We start from the raw sequence: 26,323 nt of genomic DNA on the forward strand, positions 1-26,323 counted from the left end.
TCAGTGGGTGCTTTGAAGCCAGCAACTATGGGACGGCCAGCATGATTGCGTTTCTGCATCTTAGGAAGAAGGTAACAGATGGAGGTGTGTGTTTTGGGTGGGGTAGAAGTTCTATGGATTGAGGTGTTATTGTCTGTGAGGGTCATGAGGTTTTAAAGTGAGACCACCTTTGCTTACATACTCCCGTCAGTCAAGTACCCCAGTGGTAGATTCCTTGTCTGCTGGGAGGATAATTACAAAGTTAACAGTTTCTAGGGAATGAAGAGCTTGGAGTTCTCAGAGGACTGCTTAGGGTCATGTTGGAGGGACCTGAGGAAGGGTTGTGAAGTGTTGCTGAACATAAGGAACTTTAGGAAGTCTTTAAGGAATGATTCTGCGGTAGTGGTAGTTGGAATCGTGGTCGGAGCTCTTCAAGGCATGGGTCAATGTTAGGTTTGCAGTTGGAAAGGTTTTGGAATTGGGCTGTAAAGTGATATTTCGAGTTGACATTACATGTGCGGGAAAGTATGTCCTTCACCGAAGCAAAATGATTAAATGCAAGTTTATTGTAGGAAGTGAAACCATCACGTGATTCAGGAGGGGAGAGTGTCTTAGATGAAGAACACTACTTTTGTGAATGGTTCTTGTGATCATGAGTTATCATTGGTCTGGCAGGCAGTAGTGAAGGCTGGGGTGATGTTAAGAGAAGCCTTCTACTTTTCAGATTTCTTTTCTGACTTAGTGGCTTTTATCTTTGTAGTTTACATCCTGGAACTCAAATTTTGTCATCTGAGGAAGAAATGGGTGTGCAGTTGTTGATTGTGATGATTAATTTTACATTTATTCCCTGTAATTATACAATTTCAGGCCACAGTATAACATCTTAACAGCCCTTTCTGCATACACAAATCATGTTGTAATAACACATAGTTAAAATCATCATTTTGTGTGTTCTACATTCATACTCTCCTAATCAATGTGAAGTACATGGCCAGAGGGTACTTTCCGTTGTACCACATTTAGGGTTTATTCATGTTCCACTCCACGTGTGGAGTGCATGCAGAATGACTGCTGAAGTGCTTCTGTAAGGGTTGTAGTTAATCGAATCTTATTTTTGTGGTCCTTACAGGAGTGATAGTAGGGAGCTGTAGTATATTCCTAATTAATTGTGGTTCTTGGATCTTTGTAAACAGGCTTTCTGCCACTTCATTTTTCTCAGTATTTTCATGACAGACCACCATGGACCATCATACATGTCAACATTCATACTGCCCTTAGTCCTATTTGGTATGGTTCCCACAACTATGGTAATATTCACATGAGTTTTGAAAGCAACCTTCTCTGTATACTGCGTTTTCCCAGTATCCTCCTAAGGAACTGAAGTCTGCCACCTGCTTTATAACTGAGTCTATTTTATCATTCCAGTTGAGACTCATTGATATTTTATTTATTATATTCTACTTTTCTGCATTTTATTTGCACAATTGTATATTTCTGAAAATTTAAAGCAAATTGCCAAGCTCTGTAACACTTGGGAATCCCTTCTAAATGTGACTAAATCGTTTTTCCGATTAAAAATAACTGCATCATCTGTAAAATGTCCGAGATTACCAATAATATGTCATTAACATGTAACATCCTGTGGCGCTCTTGAAGTCACTTGTACATTTGTCAATGATTGACCATCCAAGGGAACACGCTATATGCTACATACTCCCTGGAAAGAAATCCTTAGGCAAGTCAAATTTATTTGATACACCATATGATTGTACTTTTGTTGTGCAAGGTTGGTGTTCTACTCAGTGATTTTTTTTTTAAGTCAAGAAATATTATACTTACCTGATTGCCTTGTTCCATGATTTTCTGGATGTCACACTAGAAAATCACAAGTTATGTTTTACCAGTACTGGACTGATGTATGCAGAATCAACACTGATTGTCGAGGGGGAAGTCATTTTGTTGGAGATACCTCATTACGTTAGAGCTCAGAGTCTACAACAGATGGATGTCACTGATACAGAACAGTAGTTTTGTGGAATCTGCATCTACTGTTCTTGTAGATTAGTGTGACTTGTGTTTTCTTGCAACTACTACTTGGTACCAGCCACTCTCCAATTTTATCTACGCCAAGCAATCTACAATAATTATGGTTAAAAGGGAGTTAACTCAGCTGCAAATTATATCTAGAATGTAATACGGCTCGTTTGGGCTCTTGAGATTTTGTTTTATTTTAGCGATTTTCGCTATTTCTCAGTGTCACTAACGTCAATATCAATACCACTCATCTTTACAGTGGGGCAAGAATTGACGTCTGCAGTTCTCCTGGATTCTCCTATGTGAAGGAACATTTGAATGCATACTAAAGCATCTCTGCTTTTGCATTGCTATCCCCAATTTCAATTCCTGTCTTGCACGTGAATATCTGGACACACAGTTTGATGTCACTGACATCCTGTACATATGACCAGAATTTTTTCAGGTTTGTACGAGGACTTTCAGTAAGATTCCAGTACAGTGTTTAGTTGATGGCTTCACATATTGCCCTTTTGACAGCTGAATGTGCCTCATTTAACATCTATTGTACAGTAGTTAGCAGTTTCGTCACGGAAAGTGTATACCATGAAGTTTTGTTCCCATCATAAACTGTTCGTGTTTTGTTTTACATCTACATATAGAACCTTAAAATGGAGAGCATTGGACTCGATCGATAGGAATTGGAACCTCAGTTTCGCTTCTGTCACTGCTTGAAGTTTTTGCCTTGTTTCCCCTAAATCCTTTGGGTAAGTAATAAAACCACAAGACCACACATGATCAACCTTTCACGTCCAGTTGTTTGTTTGCAGTGATTACAATGTCAGAGAGATGATGTCTTAGAATAAGCATTTCATCTAAATATTCACAGTTGGTTCTAAAGCATGACATACGAATTAAGAGACGCGGCTTGTGTCATCGGAAATACGGTGTAAAACAGGTTACGGTTGTATGAAAATAAAACTCAAGCATTGCTCTCAAATATATGCCGTAGTTCTGAATAAACACTGACCAAGTTAGTTGTGCAATAGGGCTTCATTGGGTAAACATGAGGTCCAGATTAATTACTATGTTTTGTAGCATTTCACAAGGTACGGTATTTCATACACCCAACAGCTGTTTTTTCTCTTCTATATTTTATGTTTTGCATTGGCTCGCTTAATTGTTTGTAAATGGTGTTTACATGCTGAATCACAGATGATTAGAGCACAAATGAGTTGCTGTTTTAGCTTGCTTGGAATATCACGAAATACACATCGTTACAGTTAATTCCTTATAGAACTTAATTTCCAGCATGTGTCCATCGGTACTCCCAGATCACCTTTTTCGCTTGACAGATTGCGCAATATGTGACAAAGCAGGTCTGCTGTGTCGCACATTGAATTTATTTTCTTATTTCCTCATAAAAACTGGAATTCGTTATAAAATGTGGACAGTCAACTGTCTCAGCAGATATAATTGAGGCGTTCTCCGGGAAGGCGACTTAACTGAAATATGTTGAGGGCGAGATACAGTGTGTCAAACATTGTAAATAGTTTTTTATTCATTTTATACTCTCGTAAATACACTAAATTTCAGTCAGATATAAGCGAAATAATGTGGTTCAGAATACATGAGGTGATAGTGTAATATGTTCACCAGAATTACTGACTGGTTTTGGTTTAATTCCACGCCTCAATTTTGCCGGTACATTTAAGATGAAGCAGCCTGTATAAAATTACCTGTTTGAGAGCTTGGAGGGGTATAATAGTTTACCTCCATATGTTTTCTCACATTCTACTCATTACCGTAAAATTTGCGAGTACTTGAATTTGTAATTATTGTTGTCTCGATCTCGTAAGCTCATTTCGTTCACACCCATTTTTCTCTTTCCCAGGTGGTTGACAGCTTGGCTCTTGTGAGAGAAGAGTCGACATCCAAATCACTGACAAGCAGAATTCTATCTTCCAGCAGTGAGATAGTAGTAAAAGCACATTCCCTGAATTAAAAAGCTTACTTTTCTGTTTTGTATTTCCTCATATTTTCTTTTAAGTCAATAAAAGTTGTGTGGGGCGATATATTATGTCATATTTTCGCGAAATGTACTGGTAAATTTTGTCATATTGGTACACTTTGCTGTACTGGACGGACGTCCGTACCGTGTCGCCATCTATGAGGCGCGGCGCTAATCTACATCGGCATCTACGGTTACCTGTCAGACCAGACGAGAGCAGCGGCAGTTCAGTCGAGTAGGGAAGAGAAGGCGGTGTGTGGGAGTGGCAGCGAGGGTGTGCAGTTGATGGCGGTTTAAATTCGCGGTACGGTTCTAGGAGTCTGTAACATTTCCTAAGCATTGGACTATCCTTTGTTGTCACCCGTGTTGAGGAAAACGCTTAGACACACACCAATAATGACTTAGACCTGGTAGCATGCAAACGTAATTTTTGAGTAACACCCAAAATACAGTCCTCAGTACTATTTGAAGTGTCTGCAAACTTCACTGTGCGTACTTCGTAACCGGTGGTCGAGACACGAGTATCACCGACCGCAAATTCTCGAAAGTTCGCAATGGGTTCCAAGGTTGAGTACGTGGAGTCGTCGCACATGTATGCGACCAACTATGTGCGTAACTCAAAGGCCATCGGCGTGCTGTGGGGTATCTTCAGCATCTGCTACGCGATTATCGTGGTGGTGTCGCTGGTGACCCCCGAATGGGTGGGCGACACGATGGAGGCAGAGACGACGGGCCGCTTCGGGCTGTTCGCACGCTGCATGTTCCCTCCCGGGGGCGGGCCGGAGCGGTGCGAGGGTGGCCTCGACGACCTGCGCGCCGCCCCCAGCGGAGCCTTTCGAGCCGCCGCCGTCCTCGTCGCCGCCGCAGCCCTTCTCGCCCTCATCGCGATCGCGGCGATGCTGCTGTTCTTCTTCGTACCCGCCACCACTGTTTTCCACGTCTGCGCTTGGATACAAGTCCTTTCTGGTAAGTATACCCCGGATGGACACATATATATACTTCAAAATTACTGGGACTTCGTGGGGGAGTGTAATTCATGTTCTGCGTGTACATTCTTGCCTGGGAAGAACGCGCCAGCGGGTTATCCCCACAGAACCACCAATGAATATTCAGGTTACACACACACACACACACACACACACACACACACACACACACACACACACAACATTGCAAATAATTATGTGACTGTTTACAACTTGTACAGATGACAGTGATGAGTTGAGGGGTACAAAAGAAAAGCAGTGGTTGAGAATAGAGTGACACAGAACTGTTGCCTATCCCCTTAAGTTATTCAATCTATGCATTGAACAAATAGTATAGAAAACCAAAGAAAAATTTGGAGTATAGGAATAAAAGTCCAGTAAGAAGACATAAAAAGTTTTGAGTTTACAGATGATGGTGTAATTCTGTCAGAGACAACAGAGAAGGTGGAAGAACAATTGAACGGAATGGACGCTGTCTTGAAAGGAGGATATAAAATGAACATAAACAAAAGCAAAACAAAGATAATGGAATGTAGTTTAATTAAATCAAGTGATGCTGAGGGAATTAGATTAGGAAATGAGACACTTAAAGTAGTAGATGAGTTTTGCTGTTTGGGCAGCATAATGACTAATGATGGCCAAAGTAGGAGGATATAAAATGTAGACTGGCAATAGCAAGAAATGGATTTCTGAAGAAGAGAAATTTGTCAGCATCGAATATAGATTCTGAAAGTATTTGCATGGAGTGTAACCATGTAGGGAAGTGAAACATCGGCAATAAATTGGCCAAACAAGAAGGGAATAGATGCCTTTGAAATGTGGTTCTACAGAAGAATGCTGAAGATTGGATGGTTAGAGGACGTAACTAATGAGAAGGTACTGAATAGAACTGGGAAGAAAAGAAATTTTCGGCATAATATGACTGGGAGAAGGGATAGGTTGATAAAACACATTCTGAGACATCGGGGGATCACCAGTTTAGTACTGGGAAGGGGGGGGGGGGGGAGGTGAAGTGTAGTGTTGAGGACAAAAATCATAGAGGGAGACCAAGAGATGAGTATAGTAAGAGGTTCAAAAGTATGTAGCTTGTAGTAGTTATTCAGAGATGAAGAAGCTTGCACAGGATAGGGTAGCATCGAAAGCTGCAGCAAACTGAAAACCACAACAAAAACGACATGTGACTGTTCACTGATGGTTCACACCCTAATTCTGCAAGTCCATAGTAGGTGTCTGCAAGAGAAGGCACTTGCTCCCCCACCTGTCCCCTGAGAAAGTTTCTGCAGATGCCCATGAGATTAACAATATATATGTTACAATCACATAATTTTCTTGACCTTAATTATGAATTAATCTGCTTGTTAAGGTTTCAGCTCTAATATAATATTTTTATTTCTTTTTTCTGATCTGTTTGCTTCCTGATACACTTACATAACACTGAAGAGTTTGGTGTACTTGTTCACAAAGCACTACTATGTTTTTGGTATAGCTACAATGGAATGATGCCAGGAAATATTTGTTCACAATACTGCAATTACGGTACATTTGATACTGCTGCCATCTTCAGTAGTTTTCCACAATGTGAATCACATACTGGATAATATGTAATGAAGGCAGAGACATAATCTGTAGTTTTCTAAAGCTAGGTCTACAGTGGACTGTGGGTTGAGGTGGGGCATGTTGCATATTTTCCTCATTGCCTTTATATACATTGGTTGCCTTCTCTCTTTGGCCTCATAGAATGGTGCCATATGATATATGATTATGTGCTAAGTCTGGTATATGACTTTCAGCAATGGAATGTTATTTTATTTATTTTATTTATTTATTTATTTATTGTTCCGTGGGACCACATTTAGGAGAAGTCTCCATGGTCATGGAACGAGTCAATACATGAAATTATAACACGATTGTAGAAACACATAAAATGAAACAAGTCGTTAGTTTAAATAAAGAAAATCAAGAATGTAACACTGGAATTTGCTTAATTTTTTATCTCTTCCAGGAGCTCCTCGACAGAATAGAAGGAGTGAGCCATGAGGAAACTCTTCAGTTTAGACTTAAAAGTGTTTGGGCTACTGCTAAGATTTTTGAGTTCTTGTGGTAGCTTATTGAAAATGGATGCAGCAGAATACTGCACTCCTTTCTGCACAAGAGTCAAGGAAGTGCATTCCACATGCAGATTTGATTTCTGCCTAGTATTAACTGAGTGAAAGCTGCTAACTCTTGGGAATAAGCTAATATTGCTAACAACAAACGACATTAAAGAAAATACATACTGTGAGGGCAATGTCAAAATTCCCAGACTATTGAATAGGGGTCGACAAGAGGTTTTCGAACTTACACCATACATAGCTCGAACAGCCCGTTTTTGAGCCAAAAATACCCTTTTTGAATCAGAAGAATTACCCCAAAAAATAATACCATATGACATAAGCGTATGAAAATATGCGAAGTATACTACTTTTCGTGTTGAAATGTCACTTATTTCAGATACTGTTCTAATGGTAAATAAAGCGGCATTTAGTTTCTGAACAAGATCCTGAACATGGGCTTTCCACAACAGCTTACTATCTATCCGTACGCCTAGGAACTTGAACTGTTCCGTCTCGCTTATAACATGCCCATTCTGTCTGATTAAAATGTCAGTTCTTGTTGAATTGTGGGTTAGAAACTGTAAAAACTGAGTCTTACTGTGATTTAGCATCAAATTATTTTCCACAAGCCACGAACTTACTTCATGAACTACATTATTTGATAATGTTTCAATATTACACACAAGATCCTTCACTACCAAGGTGGTGTCATCAGCAAACAGAAATATTTTTGAATCACCTGTAATACTAGAAGGCATATCATTTACATAAATAAGGAACAGCAGTGGCCCCAGCACCGACCCTTGGGGAACGCCCCATTTAACAGTGCCCCATTGGGACTGAACATCATTACCACTCTCAATATTGCGGAGGATTACCTTCTGCTTTCTGTTCTTAAAGTAGGAGGCGAACCAATTGTAAGCTACTCCCCTTACTCCATAATGTTCCAACTTCTGCAGTAATATTTTGTGGTCAACACAGTCAAAAGCCTTCGTTAGATCAAAGAAAACACCTAACGTTCTCAACCTTTTATTTAATCCGTCCAAAACCTCACAGAGAAAAGAGAATATAGCATTTTCAGTTGTTAAGCCATTTCTAAAACCAAACTGTACATTTGACAGCAAATTATGTGAATTTAAATGCTGCAGTAACCTTGTATATACAAGCCTCTCGATAACTTTAGCAAACACCGATGGCATAGAAATAGGTCTATAATTGTCAACATTATCCCTGTCTCCCTTTTTATAAAGTGGCTTCACTACCGAGTACTTTAATCGGTCAGGAAACCGACCACTGCTAAAGGAAAAGTTACAGATATGGCTAAGTACTGAGCTAATATACGTGGAACAATACTTCAGTATTCTGCTAGATACCCCGTCATATCCATGAGAGTTCTTGGTCTTTAATGATTTAATTATTAACTCAATCTCCCTCTTGTCAGTATCATGGAGGAGCATTTCAGGTAACAGTCTCGGAACACTTTTTTCTAAGAGCGCTATATGATTCCCTGTTGGGACTAGGTTTCTATTTAGTTCACCTGCTATATTCAGAAAGTGATTATTAAGTACTGTACATATATGCGACTTATCAGCAACACGGACATCCCCACTACGCACTGATTCTATATCCTCGACCTGTCTCTGCAGACCAGCCATAAAAATGCTTTACTAGTTTTACATACTACTTTTTCTATATAATTGTCCCAAGACAGTTTTTAAGAAGTTGTTATTCTGAAGAAATTAACAGAACTTAGTTCCTGTTCCAATTGCTTGTTGCGATTCCATGTAGTATGTAGGTCCTGTGCTTTATTTTGATTGATACAGAGAGAGTTTGCATTACACCAAGCTTCAACTTTATGAATGGTCCAGTATATTTCACATATCAATGTCTCTATTGTTTCCAATGGTATGCGGACAGCTAGATCATCACGAAGTAAATAACCGAAAGTAGATGGTCAGGTTATGTTGTATGACAAGTCATTAATACCAATAATGAATAAGAATTAACCCAATACTTTACTTTGACAAAATGCCCACATGCCCCTGGGAGGTACTCAGACTTTGTGCCACTTCTTGCTGAATTCTACTACATAAGTAAGACTTTATTAACCCAACAGCATTTTCTGTGAAACTGCACAACTGCAGTTTTATTTGATAATATCTCACAGGACACAGTATCAAAAGCTTTTGACAAAACAAAAGCCTACTTTGAAGCCATATCCATTTTCTTGTTGACTGCTACATGTGTCAGAAATTACGTTATAGCTTCACTTACTTTTGGTAGCATTCAGACCATTGACACAGATCTGTAATTGTCACTGCTAAACCTGGATCAGAACAACAAAGTGACAGACAGCTAGTTGTTTACAAGACTGCTATCATAGCAACAACTAATCAGAGTATGAGTTTGATCACATCTCCTATGCTTTGTACAGTTGTCATATCAGTCAGCAATCTCAGCTGCATGTTACCAGTCAGCTGCACTCGTTAGTTGTAGTCTGTAACATAATTGTGATTTGTTCTTGTACGCTTTGTTTCTGCGTGCCATGTGTTGCTTTTGTGGATGTGTGAATCTAACAGTGAAATTACTTAGGAAAGTGATAAGACTTTTGAGATCCTACAAAGCAAACTGAATACTGCACTGTAATGGGAAACATACAAATCACTAAATATGTAACCACACAGAAGCTGCTGCCAGATCCACAACACACTTGAGTGTAATGCTGACCAACAAGATCTACTCTTTCATGTCAAGTGCCACTAGCTGTTATTCTGATCCAGGTATAAAAAGGCTACATCTATCATACTGAAGTAATTTCTACATATTTCAAAGCCATTAGGAACAGGGCCTCAAATAAACATAAATTCACTAAATGTAAATCCATAAATATCACTTCCGGAGCTATTTATTATTTTTTTGTCATTACTGGAGCTTCATTAGCTTTTTCCACACATTATAATCACCTTGAACCTCATTCTAAAGCTGAATGCAGTTACTTGCTTTGCAATATTTCCCAAACAGTGTTTGTGATCAGTGGCTATGTTATGTTTGGCTGCAGACACTTTATTACTATTTTCTGTACTTTATCAGTGAAAGCATTTAAATGTGTTGCATTCAGATGCTGCAAGTGGTCTGTTTACCCTCTTATGTTATGTTCACCATTAATTAGCTTCTACATTTTTCGTGTCTGGTTGTCAGATATAAATATTATTGCATGGTTTTTTTTCCTTCGTTTGTCATCTGGTTTAAGTATGAAAATTTTCTTTACTACTGTATATATATTCTACACTAACCATGGTATTGATCTCTCACACTCACAATCTTAAGCACATCTTCATCATAAACCGTATTAAGTCTACTTACCTTTTTCTCACTTAATATTTTATGGGGAAACAACACATTAACAATTCCTGAGAGAGTGATCATCAGCTTTATCGATAGTTTATTCTCAGTATATTTCTCACCTAATACCGTACTGTTTCATAAAACTATGTATGAGGGTAAGTCAAAAAGTAAAGTGACTTTTGCAATTTTTCGCCATGCGGTTTGGTAATACTGCTAGTATCCAGGGGTGACATATTATCGTCTGAACAACTCTATACAACGTGTCACTCATCCCTCGTTAGTCATTGTTTGGCAGCAGACAGTGAAACATGGCAGCTCCACCTCGTTAGTCGTTGTTTTGCAGCAGACAGTGAAACATGGCAGCTCCAGTGTAGATCTGCACCAGGAAGGAAATGAGCGCAGTGATTCGCATTTTGTTTGTGAAAGGTGTTAAATCTGTGGAGATTATTCGTCGAATAAATGCGCAGTATGATGACAGCTGTTCATCGCGAAGAAAGATCTATATAGGAATGAACAGAGCGCTTCACCACTGGTAAGAACTTCTCTATGTGACGAGGGAAGATCTGACAGGCCTTCGACGTCAACAGCTGAGGACAATTTGGAAGTCGTAGAGGGTATAGTGAAGGAAAACAGACGAATCACAGTGGACGAAATCGCCAATACTTTACGTGTCAGTCATGGTTCAGCGTATTCCGACTTACACGACAGGCTAAATTTTCGGGAAGTGTGTGCAAGGTGAGTACCGAAAGAATTGTTAGCACGGCGTAAGGCGCAAAGGATGGACATCTTTCATAAACATTTGATCCGTCATCATCGCGGAGATGGATTTAAGCGAATCGTTATTGTAGACGAAACGTGGGTTGCAGCATCACGAACCAGAATATAAAGCTGCGACCATGATTTGGAAAGATCCATCATCACCAGAAGTTAATAAATTTTGAACGTCAATCATCAGCTGGTAAGATTACGCTAACACTATTCAGGGACATGGAAGGTGTGCTAGTCGTTCATTTCACACCAAGAGGCGAAACTGTGAACAGTGAGTACTACTGCGATGTGTTGCTAACGAAATTAAAACCTGTAAACAGATCCAAACGTGACGGAAAACAGCGAAAAGGTATCATCCTGCAGCAAGATAACGCTCGGCCACATTCTGCCAAACGGACAGCCGCAACAATAAAGGAGTTGGGATTCGAATTACTCGAACGCCCTCCATACAGCCCAGATCTGGCTCCAAGCGATTTAAAGTGCCTTGGAGTGCAGGCAGGTAGTGTATAAAAATAATGTATATTTCAGTTTTCCATCATTAGAATAAATATTCCTTTTCTCAAAAGTCCCTTTACTTTTTTGCGTCCCTCATATATAGGCTTCATGAGGTTATTCATCACTTCCGCGATGCTCTCCAAGGGCTCAAACCTATGACCATCCGTGCTGACATCCTTTAAATACGTTGGTCTTGTTTGCTAAGAGTCCCAGACAGTTGTGCAACATTATAAGTTGGAATGCACAAATGCTTTGCAGGCAATCTCTTCTATAGACTGCCAGCATGTTACCAGTAGCCGGCCGTGATGTCAAGCGGTTCTAGGCGCTTCAGTCTGGAACCACGCGGCTGCTACGGTCGCAGGTTCGAATGCTGCCTCGGGCATGGTTGTGTGTGATGCCCTTAGGTTAGTTAGGTTTAAGTAGTTCTAAGTCTAGGCGCCTGATGACCTCAGATGTTAAGTCCCATAGTGCTTAGAACCGTTTGTTACCAGTATCCAAACAATGAACCGATCTGCCATCTCATTTTCCTACAAGTAAGCCTCTGTGATAATTCCATTCCATATATCCACAAATTATTACACTCAGATATGTGTATGAGTTGCTGCCAGTCGTGGACCCATTCATATTGAAGTTACATGATGATACATTTTTTCGTTATGTGAAATGAACAATTTGCAAACATATAAAGAAGTCCCCCAATAATTTCATTTTATTATGCTGATAATTACATGTGGCTCAATAGCCCGGCGCATCGCATCTTTCAATTGAGGACCCCTTAGGCGAGTTGGTTGTCGCTAATCTAGAGGGGGGGGGGGGGGGGTGCTCCACTTTAATGTGGAATCCGAACCACATCGTTCCTGACGGCGTTGTTGAGTGGTGAAGGCTGGATTGAAGGCAGACTGAAAATTTCGACTCCGACAGGCATTCTAACCTGCGATCTCTCCGTTTCCAGGTGATTACAATTAGACCATCCTGCTAGTCTGAGCTTCGTTACTACTGATGTACAACAAGAACAGTAAGCGTCCCAACACACTTCCCTGGGGGCAACCCTGAGTTTACTTCTGTATCCTTTCATGAATCGTCATCCAGAATACGATGCTGCTTCCTCCCTATTTTTTTTTAAAAAAAAAAAAAAAAAAATCCTCAACTCAGTCACAAATTTCGCTCAATACTTTACCAGCTAAACCTATCGGAGCAAAAAAAAGGAATATATATATATATATATATATATATGTGTGTGTGTGTGTTCCTATTAATTTAAGAGACTGACTGGAAAGTATGGTACCAGCTGCCTGATTCTAACTTCCTCAGCGCCTTTAAAAAATTCCCCAGAAATTTTGGTATGCGAACATATTCGCGTTCCTTTTTTTTATTTTTTTTACATGCAACTCATCTCAAACTACCTCAACCTCCCCTAACTGTAACTCACTCAAACCCACTAGTCGATCGCTGTAAGTCGCTCATACCCATCCACTCCAAATTGCCTATTCTCTCTACTCATACAGCCCAACTCACTGTCATTATCTCTTTGTGTGTCTTTCATTGCCTCCTTTAAAACAGCCCCAGTCCCCTTCGTTTTATTCTGCTACTACAGTCTCGTCTCAATGTCAGTGCCTCATTCTTGCTCTCTAACACTGCTGATATCTCATTCCTTCCTCCCTTCCTTCCCTGTATCTCCCCGCTGTCACTGTTTCTCTCTTCCTCGTTGTCATTGTCATGTATTCTCTCTCTCTCTCTCTCTCTCTCTCTCTCTCTCTCTCTCTCTCTCTCTGTCACTGGCTATCGTCCGCTTCCGATCCTCTCCAGCTCTGTCTCCTTCACTCTTTTCTTAGCACTGTTCTGTCACTGTCAACTATGTTCCGTTGTCACTGTGTCCATCTGTTTCTCACACACTGCCATTGTCTCCTTCGCTCTTTCTATAACACAACCACTGCTTACTGTCTTCCAGTGTATTACTTTTCCGTTTCTTCTCCACTGCCACTGTCTTCTTCTCTCTCAGCATAAAAAGCGCGAAGATGTTTACAGGCCAAAATTTTGCGGAAAATTTCTAAGGTGCTGAGGACGGAATAATGAGGCAGCTGCTATCCCACTTTTCGGCCAGGCTTTTAAATAAACAGGAGCATATTCGCATTTTTATGCCCCAATAGGAACAGTTTTCCGCTGGTTCTCTTCGTCTCCCTGCTGCAGCAGGGCATATAACTTACAGGGTTATTACAAATAATTGAAGCGATTTCACAGCTCTACAATAACTTTATTATTTGAGATATTTTCACAATGCTTTGCACACACATACAAAAACTCAAAAAGTTTTTTTAGGCATTCACAAATGTTCGATATGTGCCCCTTTAGTGATTCGGCAGACATCAAGCCGACAATCAAGTTCCTCCCACACTCGGCGCAGCATGTCCCCATCAATGAGTTCGAAAGCATCGTTGATGCGAGCTCGCAGTTCTGGCACGTTTCTTGGTAGAGGAGGTTTAAACACTGAGTCTTTCACATAACCCCACAGAAAGAAATCGCATGGGGTTAAGTCGGGAGAGCGTGGAGGCCATGACATGAATTGCTGATCATGATCTCCACCACGACCGATCCATCGGTTTTCCAATCTCCTGTTTAAGAAATGCTGAACATCATGATGGAAGTGCGGTGGAGCACCATCCTGTTGAAAGACGAAGTCGGCGCCGTCGGTCTCCAGTTCTGGCATGAGCCAATATTCCGCGGGCTACGCGTGAAACTTGCCCGCACGCGTTCAACCGTTTCTTCGCTCACTGCAGGCCGACCCGTTGATTTCCCCTTACAGAGGCATCCAGAAGCTTTAAACGGCGCATACCATCGCCGAATGGAGTTAGCAGTTGGTGGATCTTTGTTGAACTTCGTCCTGAAGTGTCGTTGCACTGTTATGACTGACTGATTGTGAGTGCATTTCAAGCACGACATACGCTTTCTCGGCTCCTGTCGCCATTTTGTCTCGCTGCGCTCTCGAGCGCTCTGGCAGCAGAAACCTGAAGTGCGCCTTCAGCCGAACAAAACTTTATGAGTTTTTCTACGTATCTGTAGTGTGTCGTGACCATATGTCAATGAATGGAGCTACAGTGAATTTATGAAATCGCTTCAATCATTTGTAATAGCCCTGTATTTGAAAGAGATGTATTAGTCAGTAAAATTTAGATGGTTTACTTGCGCGAAACTGAAATAAAGCAAAACTGAATTTACACGTCAGAACAGATTTTAAGTGCAAAAATTTCTGCATGTGCTGCAATTTAACAACATAGGGTGCTACGTCACGTTATAAACTATGTTTTCGCCTCACATCGGATTTCGCATGTAGAAGTAGGGTAACTTTAAACTTCTGTATCTTGAAAACGGGTGAAGATATCAAGAAAATCTTGATATTTGTTCGAGACGGGAATCTTATATCATAAAAAGTTCAGCCATTTGCTGTGCATAGCCGCCGTAGAATCGTCGGTTGGGTTTTGATCCGCTGGCCGAAAATGTAGTAAAGAAACCCTTTTGTGTGGAATTTTCCGAGGAGACGCCCATAAAGTAATGGTGCCTCCATAAGTCCCATCACCATAGACCACATCAAATGCAAAAAGAACCATCCTAAATGCTCCTTTGTCTAAGTACGAGGAAGTGTGTAGTTTTATACTTTGTCCCTGTACTGTAACATAGTGACACTAAGACGATCATTCTGTTGAGTGTACAAATGGTCTGTAGGCGAAGGTCTACCCAAAACACTTGACCCTACCATTTTTAAGCGCTGCGTTTTAGAACATTAGTTACGCATGCTGTCGCATGCCTACCGATATGGTCTCACTTTTTATTTCATTATGCTTAACAGTTCCTCCCTTTTCCATTCGTGGATAGAGCTCAGGAAGAATGATCAGCTACACGCTCTTGTGGAAACTGTCATTAGTCTACATTGATCTTCTGGGTCCCTAAAGTAGTGTTATGCATGGGATTGAAGTATACAGTTCCAGCGTAGCCTTGTAACTTTCAAAGTAGGATTTTCGAGTATCAGTCGACATTTTCCACAGGCCCACTAAGTTAACCAAGCTGACTGTATGGGGTACGTTTATTTGTATTAGTTCGATGTTCCCTGTAGACGGAACCAAGTTTGTTCAATTTACTGGTACCTGTTCTAGACCTGTCGCTTTAAAACTAACACAGGCCGTACATTTTACGATTCTGACTTCATGTGGTGCCGGCAATCACATATTTTCATTCTTCGGATACGCAGAAAAACAAAGTTGTTTTACTTCCTTCGAAGAGAGAGGGGTGGAGGAAACTATGCACAATTTCTTTCAAAATAAAAATCAGAACTGTTGGAAAACTGTTTTCGTAAAAAAAAAAAATACTTAGATACGTTACTACCTATAGTGTACTTGACTGTATAGTTTATATGAGATTTATACACACTATTTTGCTCTTGGACAAATAAGATTCAAACACATACGATTACCTTCTATATTGCCATGGGCTGGTAAGACGAGGAGAAACATCCTTCATTGAGGTACAGTGCCGTTGAACCATTTGAACCCAGAGCAGTCTGGCTTGTTCAGTTGCAAGGGCAACAGCGAGAAACAGAAAAATGGTTTTGAGATTTCGTGACATATAGTTCTCGATACATTAGCAAACATGGTTTTCATCCTAGTTGCTATTTTATCTCATTACTTTATTTGAAGCATTATCTCAACTACTTTATGCAGCCTATGCACTGTTTTTGTTCATTTAATACGTTCCCGCTACGCAGTGTGCGGGCAGTGGTCATAACCTTCTGGCGCATCAGAGAATGTGATGCAAGTGTTGACAAGCTGCAGTTTCCCAGAAAACTATCAGTCCATTGACAACTGTCATATGATCAGCGTATTTAAGAGCTTCTGTGTGTGAGACATTTCATATAAATTTTTATTGTCACGCCTTGAATTACTATATATAATCTCCTTTGCTGACCGACTCTACTATGAATAATTAATTTTGTATTAAGAGATTACTAAGTACTAAATTTTGCGACAGTTAAAACAGTTTAAATGTTTTGTAGTAAACAGCGTTCGAAAAAAAGTCGATTTATTTAGTGTTTTTTTTAGAAACGCTTCGTATAGTTTTAGGAAGCTGATGTCCGAGGCCAGACGTTCTCCGAGGCCAGACCTTCAAATCCTGTAAGTATGAAGAAAATCAAAGAGCACCAGTCCGTAAGGTCCCTTTGTTCGACCAATGCCTAATCCCTAGAAACCGATGTTACCAAGGATACATAATGAGTGTGTCTCATAAATGTCGCAGAGTGCCTATTTTCTTTGTTTCTAAAGATATGTTCAATTTCCTTTTCATTATGTGTAGCTGGAGTTGGCGCTGTGTGATAGTGCGATGAAAAAATGAATGTTATAGAAGCGTACTGGAAGAGAATTTAGGTTGTTGCGTGATGTAAGACTGTTCCAGTTTCAAAAAATAAGAAGGCAATTCACAGTGCCCCGATTTTAGAATATATTAATGATGATGATAGCGGACGGTATGCGGAAACATTGGGAGACTGAGGCAATGCGGGAAGAAACGGAGGGCAACATCAGACCCGTCCAAGAACCTGATCTGTAGCTAAAAGAACAAATAAGTTCAGAGTTGACCTTGTGACCTACTGCGCGTGTGCCGTGACTCACGAATAGAATGCTGATCTGTTTTTTCGCAGTACTGGTTTGGCTCTTTCACAGTCATTTTCTACCGACCGTCCGTTGCAATGCGAACGAAAAAAACACGAGTTATGAACAAATCTGAAGAATGTTGTTTATGGAGAGCTTACATAGACGCTGAAAAGCATGCGTGAAATGTAAACAGATATCACTGGCGAGAATCTCTTACAAAACAGATAAAGTTGGACTTTTTTTGTCTAAAAGCTTCAGTGAATGGCCATATTTTTAAATGGCAATGTGTATCATAAATATCTGCGCGCACTTGGGGAGAGGTGTCGAAAGGCTCCACATGGTGTGAAATACATTAAGCCGTCCAGTCGAATTTAACTATTGTGAATGAAAGCGACGGATAGTCCTCATGTATCTTTTCTTTCACAATTAGCGAAAACCAGCGACGGTAGTGTATGCACAACGCTGATTCAAATAATGTAAGAGAAGCTGTGAACAGATGTTGTGTAGCTGGAACGAAACATTTTCGGAACGGAACGAAGATGGTGAGAGATACAGCAGTTCGGTTCGATTGTAAAGAAACATATCGACAGAGAACATCGAGTAAGCGCTACAGATGCTGAAAGAAAATGGACGACTTTCTCTGACTTTGATATTAGAGAAACAGGTAATTAAAATGGACTGTTTCCTGCACTATTATTTGGGTCCTTGGACACGGATGGAAATTACGTAAGAATTGACTGACGTAATATGTGATAGGGGTCTATCTGTTGTGAAAAGTATCTTCACAATAGACATAGGTGTTACCTAGTGCTCACAAGCTACGATACGGTGAGTGGTGGCAGGTGTGCTTCTTGTACAACGATGATTTTTTTTTGTTGCATTCGGGAATGGTGCGCGCGTGGAACGTCAGGCGGTAAGGTGAGCTCGTATTTCTCTTTATTTTTCCCTTCATTGTAATATCGCAAGAAAAATTATGTGGGACGAAGTAAAATTTTCTCTTGTCGTCCTCGGGACGTACGTTCTCGGAGTTCTAAGCTCAAATCTATCCCCCCCCCCCCCCCCTTTGTCTGGCTCTCTCTGAGGAAATGAACTCGTGGCGAAATTCCCCTCGAGGGTTCCAAACTGGCGAGCAATGATTAAGAATCGGCCTCTTTCGTGGATGAATTAACGACTTAAATTTCCGTTTGATTCTTACAGTTAATTTAAACCTCACATCTCCTTTTCCTCCTTGTTTCCTATGATCGTTAATAATTAGGTCGTACCGGACGAATACTCTTAGGTAGTCTATGATTATTCGTATAACCAGCTATTTATCGCCTTTAGTGTAATCGAACACTGTCCACGTACTTGATAACCATTTACGTTACATTGTTAACACGTTTTCATTAGCTCACTTTCTTGTCTGTCTGTTCAGTACAAATTTTGCACTTGATTTTAAACTAACTTCCCAATGAGCTTGTGACTTTCAACATAGCTCGCAACTGTACAACAAAGCTGTATTAACTCACTTTCTTGTGTGTGGCGGAAGGGTACCTTGTGTGCTAATGCCATTTCCCCCCTTTCCTGCCCCAGTCTCGAATGGTTCGCTGGAAGAACAATTGCTGGTACGCCTCTTTGTGTGCCCGTGTATCTCATTTTTCCTCTGCGGTCTTTTCGCGCATTATACGCAGGAGGAGCAATATATTGGCTGACTCTAGCGGAGAGAAATTGTAATAAAACTGAAGTTTACCACTCATCTCTTGCAGTCATCAAATTTTTGAAATCGATTGAAAAATTTCACACACAACTAAAATTCAGGATATAATTATTAAAATAAAAATCAGTTTTCAATCAATCGCATTAAAAAGTAATAATAATTTCTCCTTATCCTATACTGATTGTTTACTCCATACGGTACAGATAATCCTGAAAAGTTTTGATTGTGAATTCTTAATTGCTATGAAAATAATATTAAAACGAAAAACTTGGGGCGAATGCAATAGACAGTTGGAAGGATGTGAACTACGCCTGCATCAGTTATGTATTGCATGCGCCCCACGTTTTTCCTTTTAAATCTTACGTTATTTTCGTAGCTATTAAAAATTCACAGTCACAGATGTTGCCGACTGGCTGTATGGAGCCAGGAAAAATTATTTTATACATTTTAGTGCGATTAAAAGCTAAGTACCTTAAAAATTTATTTTTATTTAAATAATTGTTTCTTCTTCAGGGTGAATTGTCAGCGCCTGCATCAAGCACAGATTCTCGGCAGGCCCTGCTACGATTTGCTTCAATCTTCGGGTATTGCGACATTTCGACATGTAAGAACAGAACAGGCGAGCTCCTTATACAGTGCTTTCGACATTGTCCACCAGATCACTTACATACTTCAAAGAGTAACGGCAAAGTAACGTTGTTGGCTTAATCTCGAAGTATTTCGCCCCGTAATATACTTTTTTTTCACTTGATGACCATGCGGAACTGGAAGGCAAGGAACTCGCTACAAACCTAGGCTCCTCCACAATTCACCTACTTCCTCCCCGGGCAATGAAGTGTTACACTCAAGATCAAGAATGTGATCACATTTTTCGACTGCAGCGGCAATATCCAATGGGAATTAGGGTCTGCTCGTCAGACTGTGAGGAGCGCAGAGTTATTGGGCGCAGGTTTGAACGGTTGCTGCTGCGCTTCAGGCGTGATCGGCCAGAATATAACTGGAATGTAAAAGTGGAATATGTTGCATTGGTAACGCCAGCCATCACGCAGCTATTTAGTGCGAAACGTAAACTGATCAACCAGAACATTACGACCACCTACGTAATAGCCAAATACGTCCGCCTTTGGCGCGGATAACAGCGGCGACGCGTCATGGCAAGGAAGCAATGAGGCCTTGGTAAGTCGCCGGAGGGAGCTGGCACCACATCTCTCACACAAGTCACCAAATTCTCGTTAATTCTGGGGAGGAGGGGGCGGGGGCGAAGAGCTCTGACGCCACGTTCGATCACATTCCAGATGTGTTCGTTCGAATCTGGCGAGTTGGGGGGCCAGTACATCAATTGTAACTCGCCATTGTGTTCCTCGAACCACTGCGTCACACTCGTAGCCTTGTGACATAGCTCATTATCTTGTTGAAAAATGCCACTGACATCGGGAAGCAATCTCGTCATGAAGGGGTGTACGTGGTCTGCAACCAGTGTACGATACTCCTTGGTCGTCATGGTGCTTTGCACGAGTCCCACTGGACCCATGGATGCCCACGTGAATGTTCCCAAAGAATAATAGAGCTGTCACCAACTTATCTACGTTCCGCCGTACAGGTGTCAAGAAGCTTTTCTCCTGGAAGACGACGGATTTGCGCACTCCTATCGGCATGATGAAGAAGGTATCCGCATCCATCCGACTGCGCAACGCGCCACTGCGCCAACGTCCAGAGCCGATAGTCACGTGACGATTTCAGTCGTAGTTGCCGATGTGGTGTTAACATTGACACATGCGTGGGTCGTCGGCTGCGGAAGCTCATCATTAGATGTTTTCGGTGCACTGTGTGTTCAGACACACTTGTACTCCGTCCAGCATTAGTCTGAAGTTAGTTCTGCAGTTCGCAGCCTGTCCCGTTTTACCAATCTGCCCAGCCTTCGACGTCCGACCCTCGATGTATGGACATGGTTTCACCGTGGTTTCGCCAAGTGTTGAAGACACTCACCACAACACTCTTTGAACGCCCGACAAGTCGTCCAGTTTCCGAAATGCTCATGCCGAGCCACAGGGCCATCACACCGTGGTCATAATGTTCTGGCTGGTCAGTGTATTGCGTAAAAATCACGTAACTGATTTGTAATATCCACGTTACTCTACGTAACTGCCACCTGCACATTTCGTTTCGTTCACTTTCCTCAAAGGAATTCTGATAGGAACACATACAGCAGATATACCGGACATCATTGGTGTTCTTGATACTGGTATTCTTGCGTCGATCTGTACAAATTCCATCGCCCACGGCATCTAGTGTTTTTACAAACAAGGATTGGTGTGTTGCAGACAGCGGAAATGAATTCGTTCTCGAATAAGGGAATTTTATGTGTATCTTGTGATTTATTGTTTATATTGTGATATTGCTGTCTGATTACCCAGCGTTGGCCTGTTACTTATTTATTGTAATCTTAATTGTGATAGCAGCGAAAGAATTGAAATATATGTACAGTAGCTTTTCGATTACTTTTGCTCCTCATCCCCTTCAGCTCGCTCCCACATGCCGAAGGGGGCTAGGGGGTCTTGCGTAAACAGTTATGTTTTTCCGCTACAGTATGTCACATACGAAGTTTAGTCGAAATTAGTCTAGGTATTCCTGAGTTACATGTCATTCCAAGTCTCACACATAGAGGTGCTAGGAGTGCGTGACAACCACCCCTACCACAGCATTTTTTTCCCTGGACAGTAAGCCATGTGTATAATAAGTTTTGCTCAAACTTTTCCAGGCGTTCTAGGATTACCCTTACATGCCCCCACTTTACCACCCCCACTCACATAAACAGGGGTGCTTGGGTTGCCCTATCCTCACGGTAATTGCCTCCTCGTACTAACAAGGGAAGTACACCACCTCGAATAGCTGAAACCGAATAAAAATGATGTTACGGTTCAGAGACATGTCCGTTCCATCACCTATCAAGGTCGTCTTGTCTGTAAAACTCTGCATCTGGGTAGAATCGATGGTTAGAGGGTAATGAATCCAAGGCAAAGGAAACACAAATCTCCGAAGAAACAATACTGCGTAACACGGCAGTTATGACTAGAACTGTTGATATTTTTTAAAAAATATCAGAAATCTGATATATCGATATTTTAAAAAGATATCTTTATTGGCTCTCGATGTATATAAAAATAGTATCTTTATATCAGCGGAATATCCACGTACCTCCGTATAAAAATATCGGCTGCACATTGTAAATATACTGCCGGTTTTGAAGCTGTGTATTTAATTATTGATCTATGATTAGATATTCTGTAAATCAACAAGTTAGCAGCCTATCTATGCCCTTTAGAGCAAGAACTGAAAGGAAAACGATGCACGTTCAAGGTTGGCGATAACCAGTTTGCCAACAATGGTAACTACATGTAAGTGGCACAATAAAAGATGCCTGATGGGTCCATCGTATTTGTCCGCAACACCTCGTGTTGACTTATTAGTTTTTTCATTTCTGCAAACACCAGCAACCTAGCAGTTGTAGTGTCAAAATTGCGTTTTGAAGCTAATCGTTACAGTTTCTATAGGTAGCGCGGAGCGCCGATTACGTCAGCATTTCTCCTCACAGACTCCGCCCACCGCAACGCCCAATCTTGTCATTTAGGTTTTTGTTCATCATATTCACCAACTGTTTTTGAAGAATGTCGATGAGTGAAGAAATAGCACACTAGTTGCGTTAAAATTTGCTTTTTAACGCAATTGTTGTGAATTTCATTCACGCCGCCACCGCCACCCCCAATGCAGTCAGAGTTTTCTTTTGTGCCACATATAAATGTTTCACACAGTTAAACAGAAAGACTGGACGTGATAAGACTTCTTCACATAGTGAAAGTAAAATTATGTCCCACTAAAGTTTCAAAAGAATAACTTCAAATATTTCTCGAAAATTATAAGAAAAGAAAAACGTAATATAAAATAAAAATGTCGGCACTCGATATTGCCGTTTTGGTATCGATATACCGGGGAAAGTATATCTCCGATATGTATCAATATTTTATCAACAGCCCTAGTGTGACCAGCAGATTCACAAGAGTCATAAATCAGGTGTTATTTAGCAAAAACCAAACATTCACATGAAACGACATATTATGTTAACACATGCAGTACTTAATGATAATTCTCAAACGTTGCTATGTTGTCGAAGCTACTTTATTGTCGTATAGTCTTCCCTATCCGTTATCAAAGTTTAAACACTGTGAAGTAAATGTAGCATGATGAAATCTTCTCGGGCTTCCATCCGGGTAGCTGCGTCGAAAATTCGCAACGTTTCGATGAGTGTCATTCTCATCATCTTCTGACGAAGAGAATGACACTCATCGAAACGTCGCGGATTTTCGACGCAGCTACTCGGATGGAAGCCCGAGAAGATTTCATCAGCAATACTCACCGGGAAAGCCTACATTCGCATAAAAAAAAAAACGTAGCATGTGCCTATGTCGCCCAAGTCAGGTGTGGATGTTATTGCATTCCGCTCTGTTTAAAACACCATTTGAAACCCCTAATTTGCAAATCGAATAGTAATAAGGGAGGAACTTTCGACAATATGACCCAGTAAGTACTTCATGTTTGGTTAACAAGTGCTGTTTCAAACAAATGTTTAGGTTTTTGATAAATAAAGCCTCATTTATAGCTCCTGTAAATCTTCTGGTTGCAGTTGTCTGCTAATCGTACTGCTTTTAACTAGCAGTCGTTCTCTAGACTTAGGATTAATTAACTTTCCAACATCGATTTACACAAATTCAGAGATTTACAGAGAAATGGTCTTGATAGGTGGCAGAGAAAACATATCTCTTTATTTTAAACTAATTTTTTATTCTAGTTCAGCCGGTCGAGCTATCTTGTAAGTCATATACGTACCAAGTTCGACTGAAATTGCCCTGGGCGTTGATTAACCAAAATTATTAGACACACTTTAAAAAAGATGTATAAAGTTTTAGGCTGACAAGCGCCAGTCATTACAACATCCAGCACAGAATGAAAGCAAAGTAATTTGCGCGCCATAAAATCCCATCTTACAATCCGTGGGCGTTAAGTGGTTGTTACTCGGTTACTTGATAATGGAGAGCTGTAGCCACCGCAGTTTTTCGCTTTTGAAACATCCTAATTATAAACAACTGAACCTGCCATTAGTATGGAGGCACCCTGAATTCGGAAAGCAGACCACCGGGTGACGTATCCGTGAGCAGCACTGCGGAGAAGCCCCCGCTTTCCATCTACCTGGAAGCGCCTTGTGTGGAAGCCCAGCGCGCGTGATGAGTTTCTGAGGCGGAAGTCCGGCGTACAGTCACGGTGTTGGTCTCTTAGCTAACGGTGCTTCCTTCCCCAGCGGAGGCCGTATCGTACCATAGTTACCTCCAAAACGCTTGTTATTACAAATGATAAACATAAAATTTCAGTTGTCGCTTTTTTTTTGGGGGGGGGGGGGGGGGGGCGACTGGAAGGTGCTGCGGCAATGATAGGTGGTGGTGGTAATTCCAGTCCTCATCTACATATTCGTCCATCAATGCGACATATTTTTCTCAACCATGGATGACGTCTCGGATTCCTTGATTGTAGTAGTTTGTATATTGGCTGTTCAGAAAACGTTCCATCGCGAAAATTGCCTCGCCTTAGCTCTGAAAGTGTCCGTCACCCAATAGTTACTTCATGTGGGGACAGTAGAAGTCACAGGGTGTCATGCAGGGTGTGAGTCAAAATTTGAAAGTCGAAAGAAACATCGTGTGTGGCTGTGTCCTGTGCAGATTGACTGGGACATTTTCGCGAAATATCCCATTGGACAACTTCACGTGATGCACCGTCTTGACAGCCTCCCGCAACATCGTCAGGAGATTGTATAGTAGGCGCATTCAATAAGTAATGCAACACATTTTTTTCTCGGCCAGTCTCTGGTTAAAAACGGAATTTGTTCTGGGACGTAGTGGAATATTCTCGCTTCAGCCCCTATGGTTTCATGAAGTTCCGATAGGTGGCAGCGCTATACGTAGCCTCCAAAATGGCGTATGTAACGGAGATGCGTCCCAAGCAGAGACTGCATTGTCTTTGTTTTGGCGGAAAATTAGAACATCGCAGATATTCATAGACTCTTCCAGAACGTCTACGGAGGTCTGGCAGTGAACAAAAGCACGGCGAGTCGTTGGACGAGGCGTGTGTCATCAACGCAACAAGGTCACGTTAACCTCTCCGATCTCCCGCGTGCTGGTCGGCCGCACACAGCTGTTATCCCTGCAATGTTGGAACGTATGGACACACTTATTCGAAGTGATCGACGGATCACACACACACACACACACACACACACACACACACACACCTCGCTGCTCTACTGAACGTCTGTTGGTAGTGCTGAAACACTAGTGCGGCAGCGTTCTCGCTTCCCGCGCCCGGGTTCCCGGGTTCGATTCCCGGCGGGGTCAGGGATTTTCTCTGCCTCGTGATGACTGGGTGTTGTGTGATGTCCTTAGGTTAGTTAGGTTTAAGTAGTTCTAAGTTCTAGGGGACTGATGACCAAGTCCCATAGTGCTCAAAGCCATTTGAACCATTTTTTGCTGAAACACTCGTCCACCAGTTGGGGGGTACTCATAGGCGTGTGCCCGCTGGGTTGCTGGCTACCTAACAAAACGCAGTAAAGAGCAATGTAGGACCATCTGTACAGAATTGCTTGCGTGTTACGAGTCTGATCGTGACAATTTTTTGTCGAACATCATCACAGGCGATGAAACATCGGTTCATCAGTTCGAACCAGAAACGAAACAGCAATTCATGGAGCGGCACCACACCACCTGCCCTCTGAAGAAAAGGTTCAAAGCCGCACCCTCAGCCGGTAAAGTTATTTCAACTGTGTTCTGGGACTCTGAGAGGGTTATTCTGTTTGATGCCCTCCCCAGTGGTGCAAAAGATCAACTCTGAATTGTATTGTGCTACCTTCAAGCAATTGAGCAAACGACTTAATCTTGCTCACAAATATGCGAACGGACTTATTCTCCATGACAACACAAGGCCTCACAAAAGTCTGCGCAACTGAGAAGAAATCACAAAACTTCATTGTACTGTTCTTTCTTGTCCTGTGCACAGCCTGGATCTCGCACCTTTCACCTTCCATCTGTTTGGCCCAATAAAAGATGCACTCAACGGGAAGCAGTACGTGGATAACGAGATGATTATTGATGCAGCAAGACGTTGGTTCTGTCGTCGACCAATAGAGCGGTATCGTACGGGCATACAAGCCCTCCCAGTAACGCCGGTATATATTTCTTTGTCAAAGCTGATATGTCAAATATTCA

At 41.4% G+C, this 26,323-nt stretch overlaps 1 protein-coding gene across 1 annotated transcript in view; it reads left to right on the forward strand.

Annotated features, from left to right (window-relative positions):
* Positions 1–4,198: 4,198 nt before the first annotated feature.
* Positions 4,199–26,323, forward strand: part of LOC124798555 (LHFPL tetraspan subfamily member 3 protein) — a 161,346-nt gene continuing 139,221 nt past the window's right edge. Inside the window, exon 1 of the mRNA XM_047262012.1 lies at positions 4,199–4,969. Coding sequence (XP_047117968.1) covers positions 4,558–4,969 — 412 coding nt within the window. The 5' untranslated portion in view covers positions 4,199–4,557. The remainder of the gene's footprint in view (positions 4,970–26,323) is intronic.

Source organism: Schistocerca piceifrons, chromosome 5, assembly GCF_021461385.2.
Source record: "Schistocerca piceifrons isolate TAMUIC-IGC-003096 chromosome 5, iqSchPice1.1, whole genome shotgun sequence".
NCBI classification, from domain to species: Eukaryota; Metazoa; Arthropoda; class Insecta; order Orthoptera; family Acrididae; genus Schistocerca; species Schistocerca piceifrons.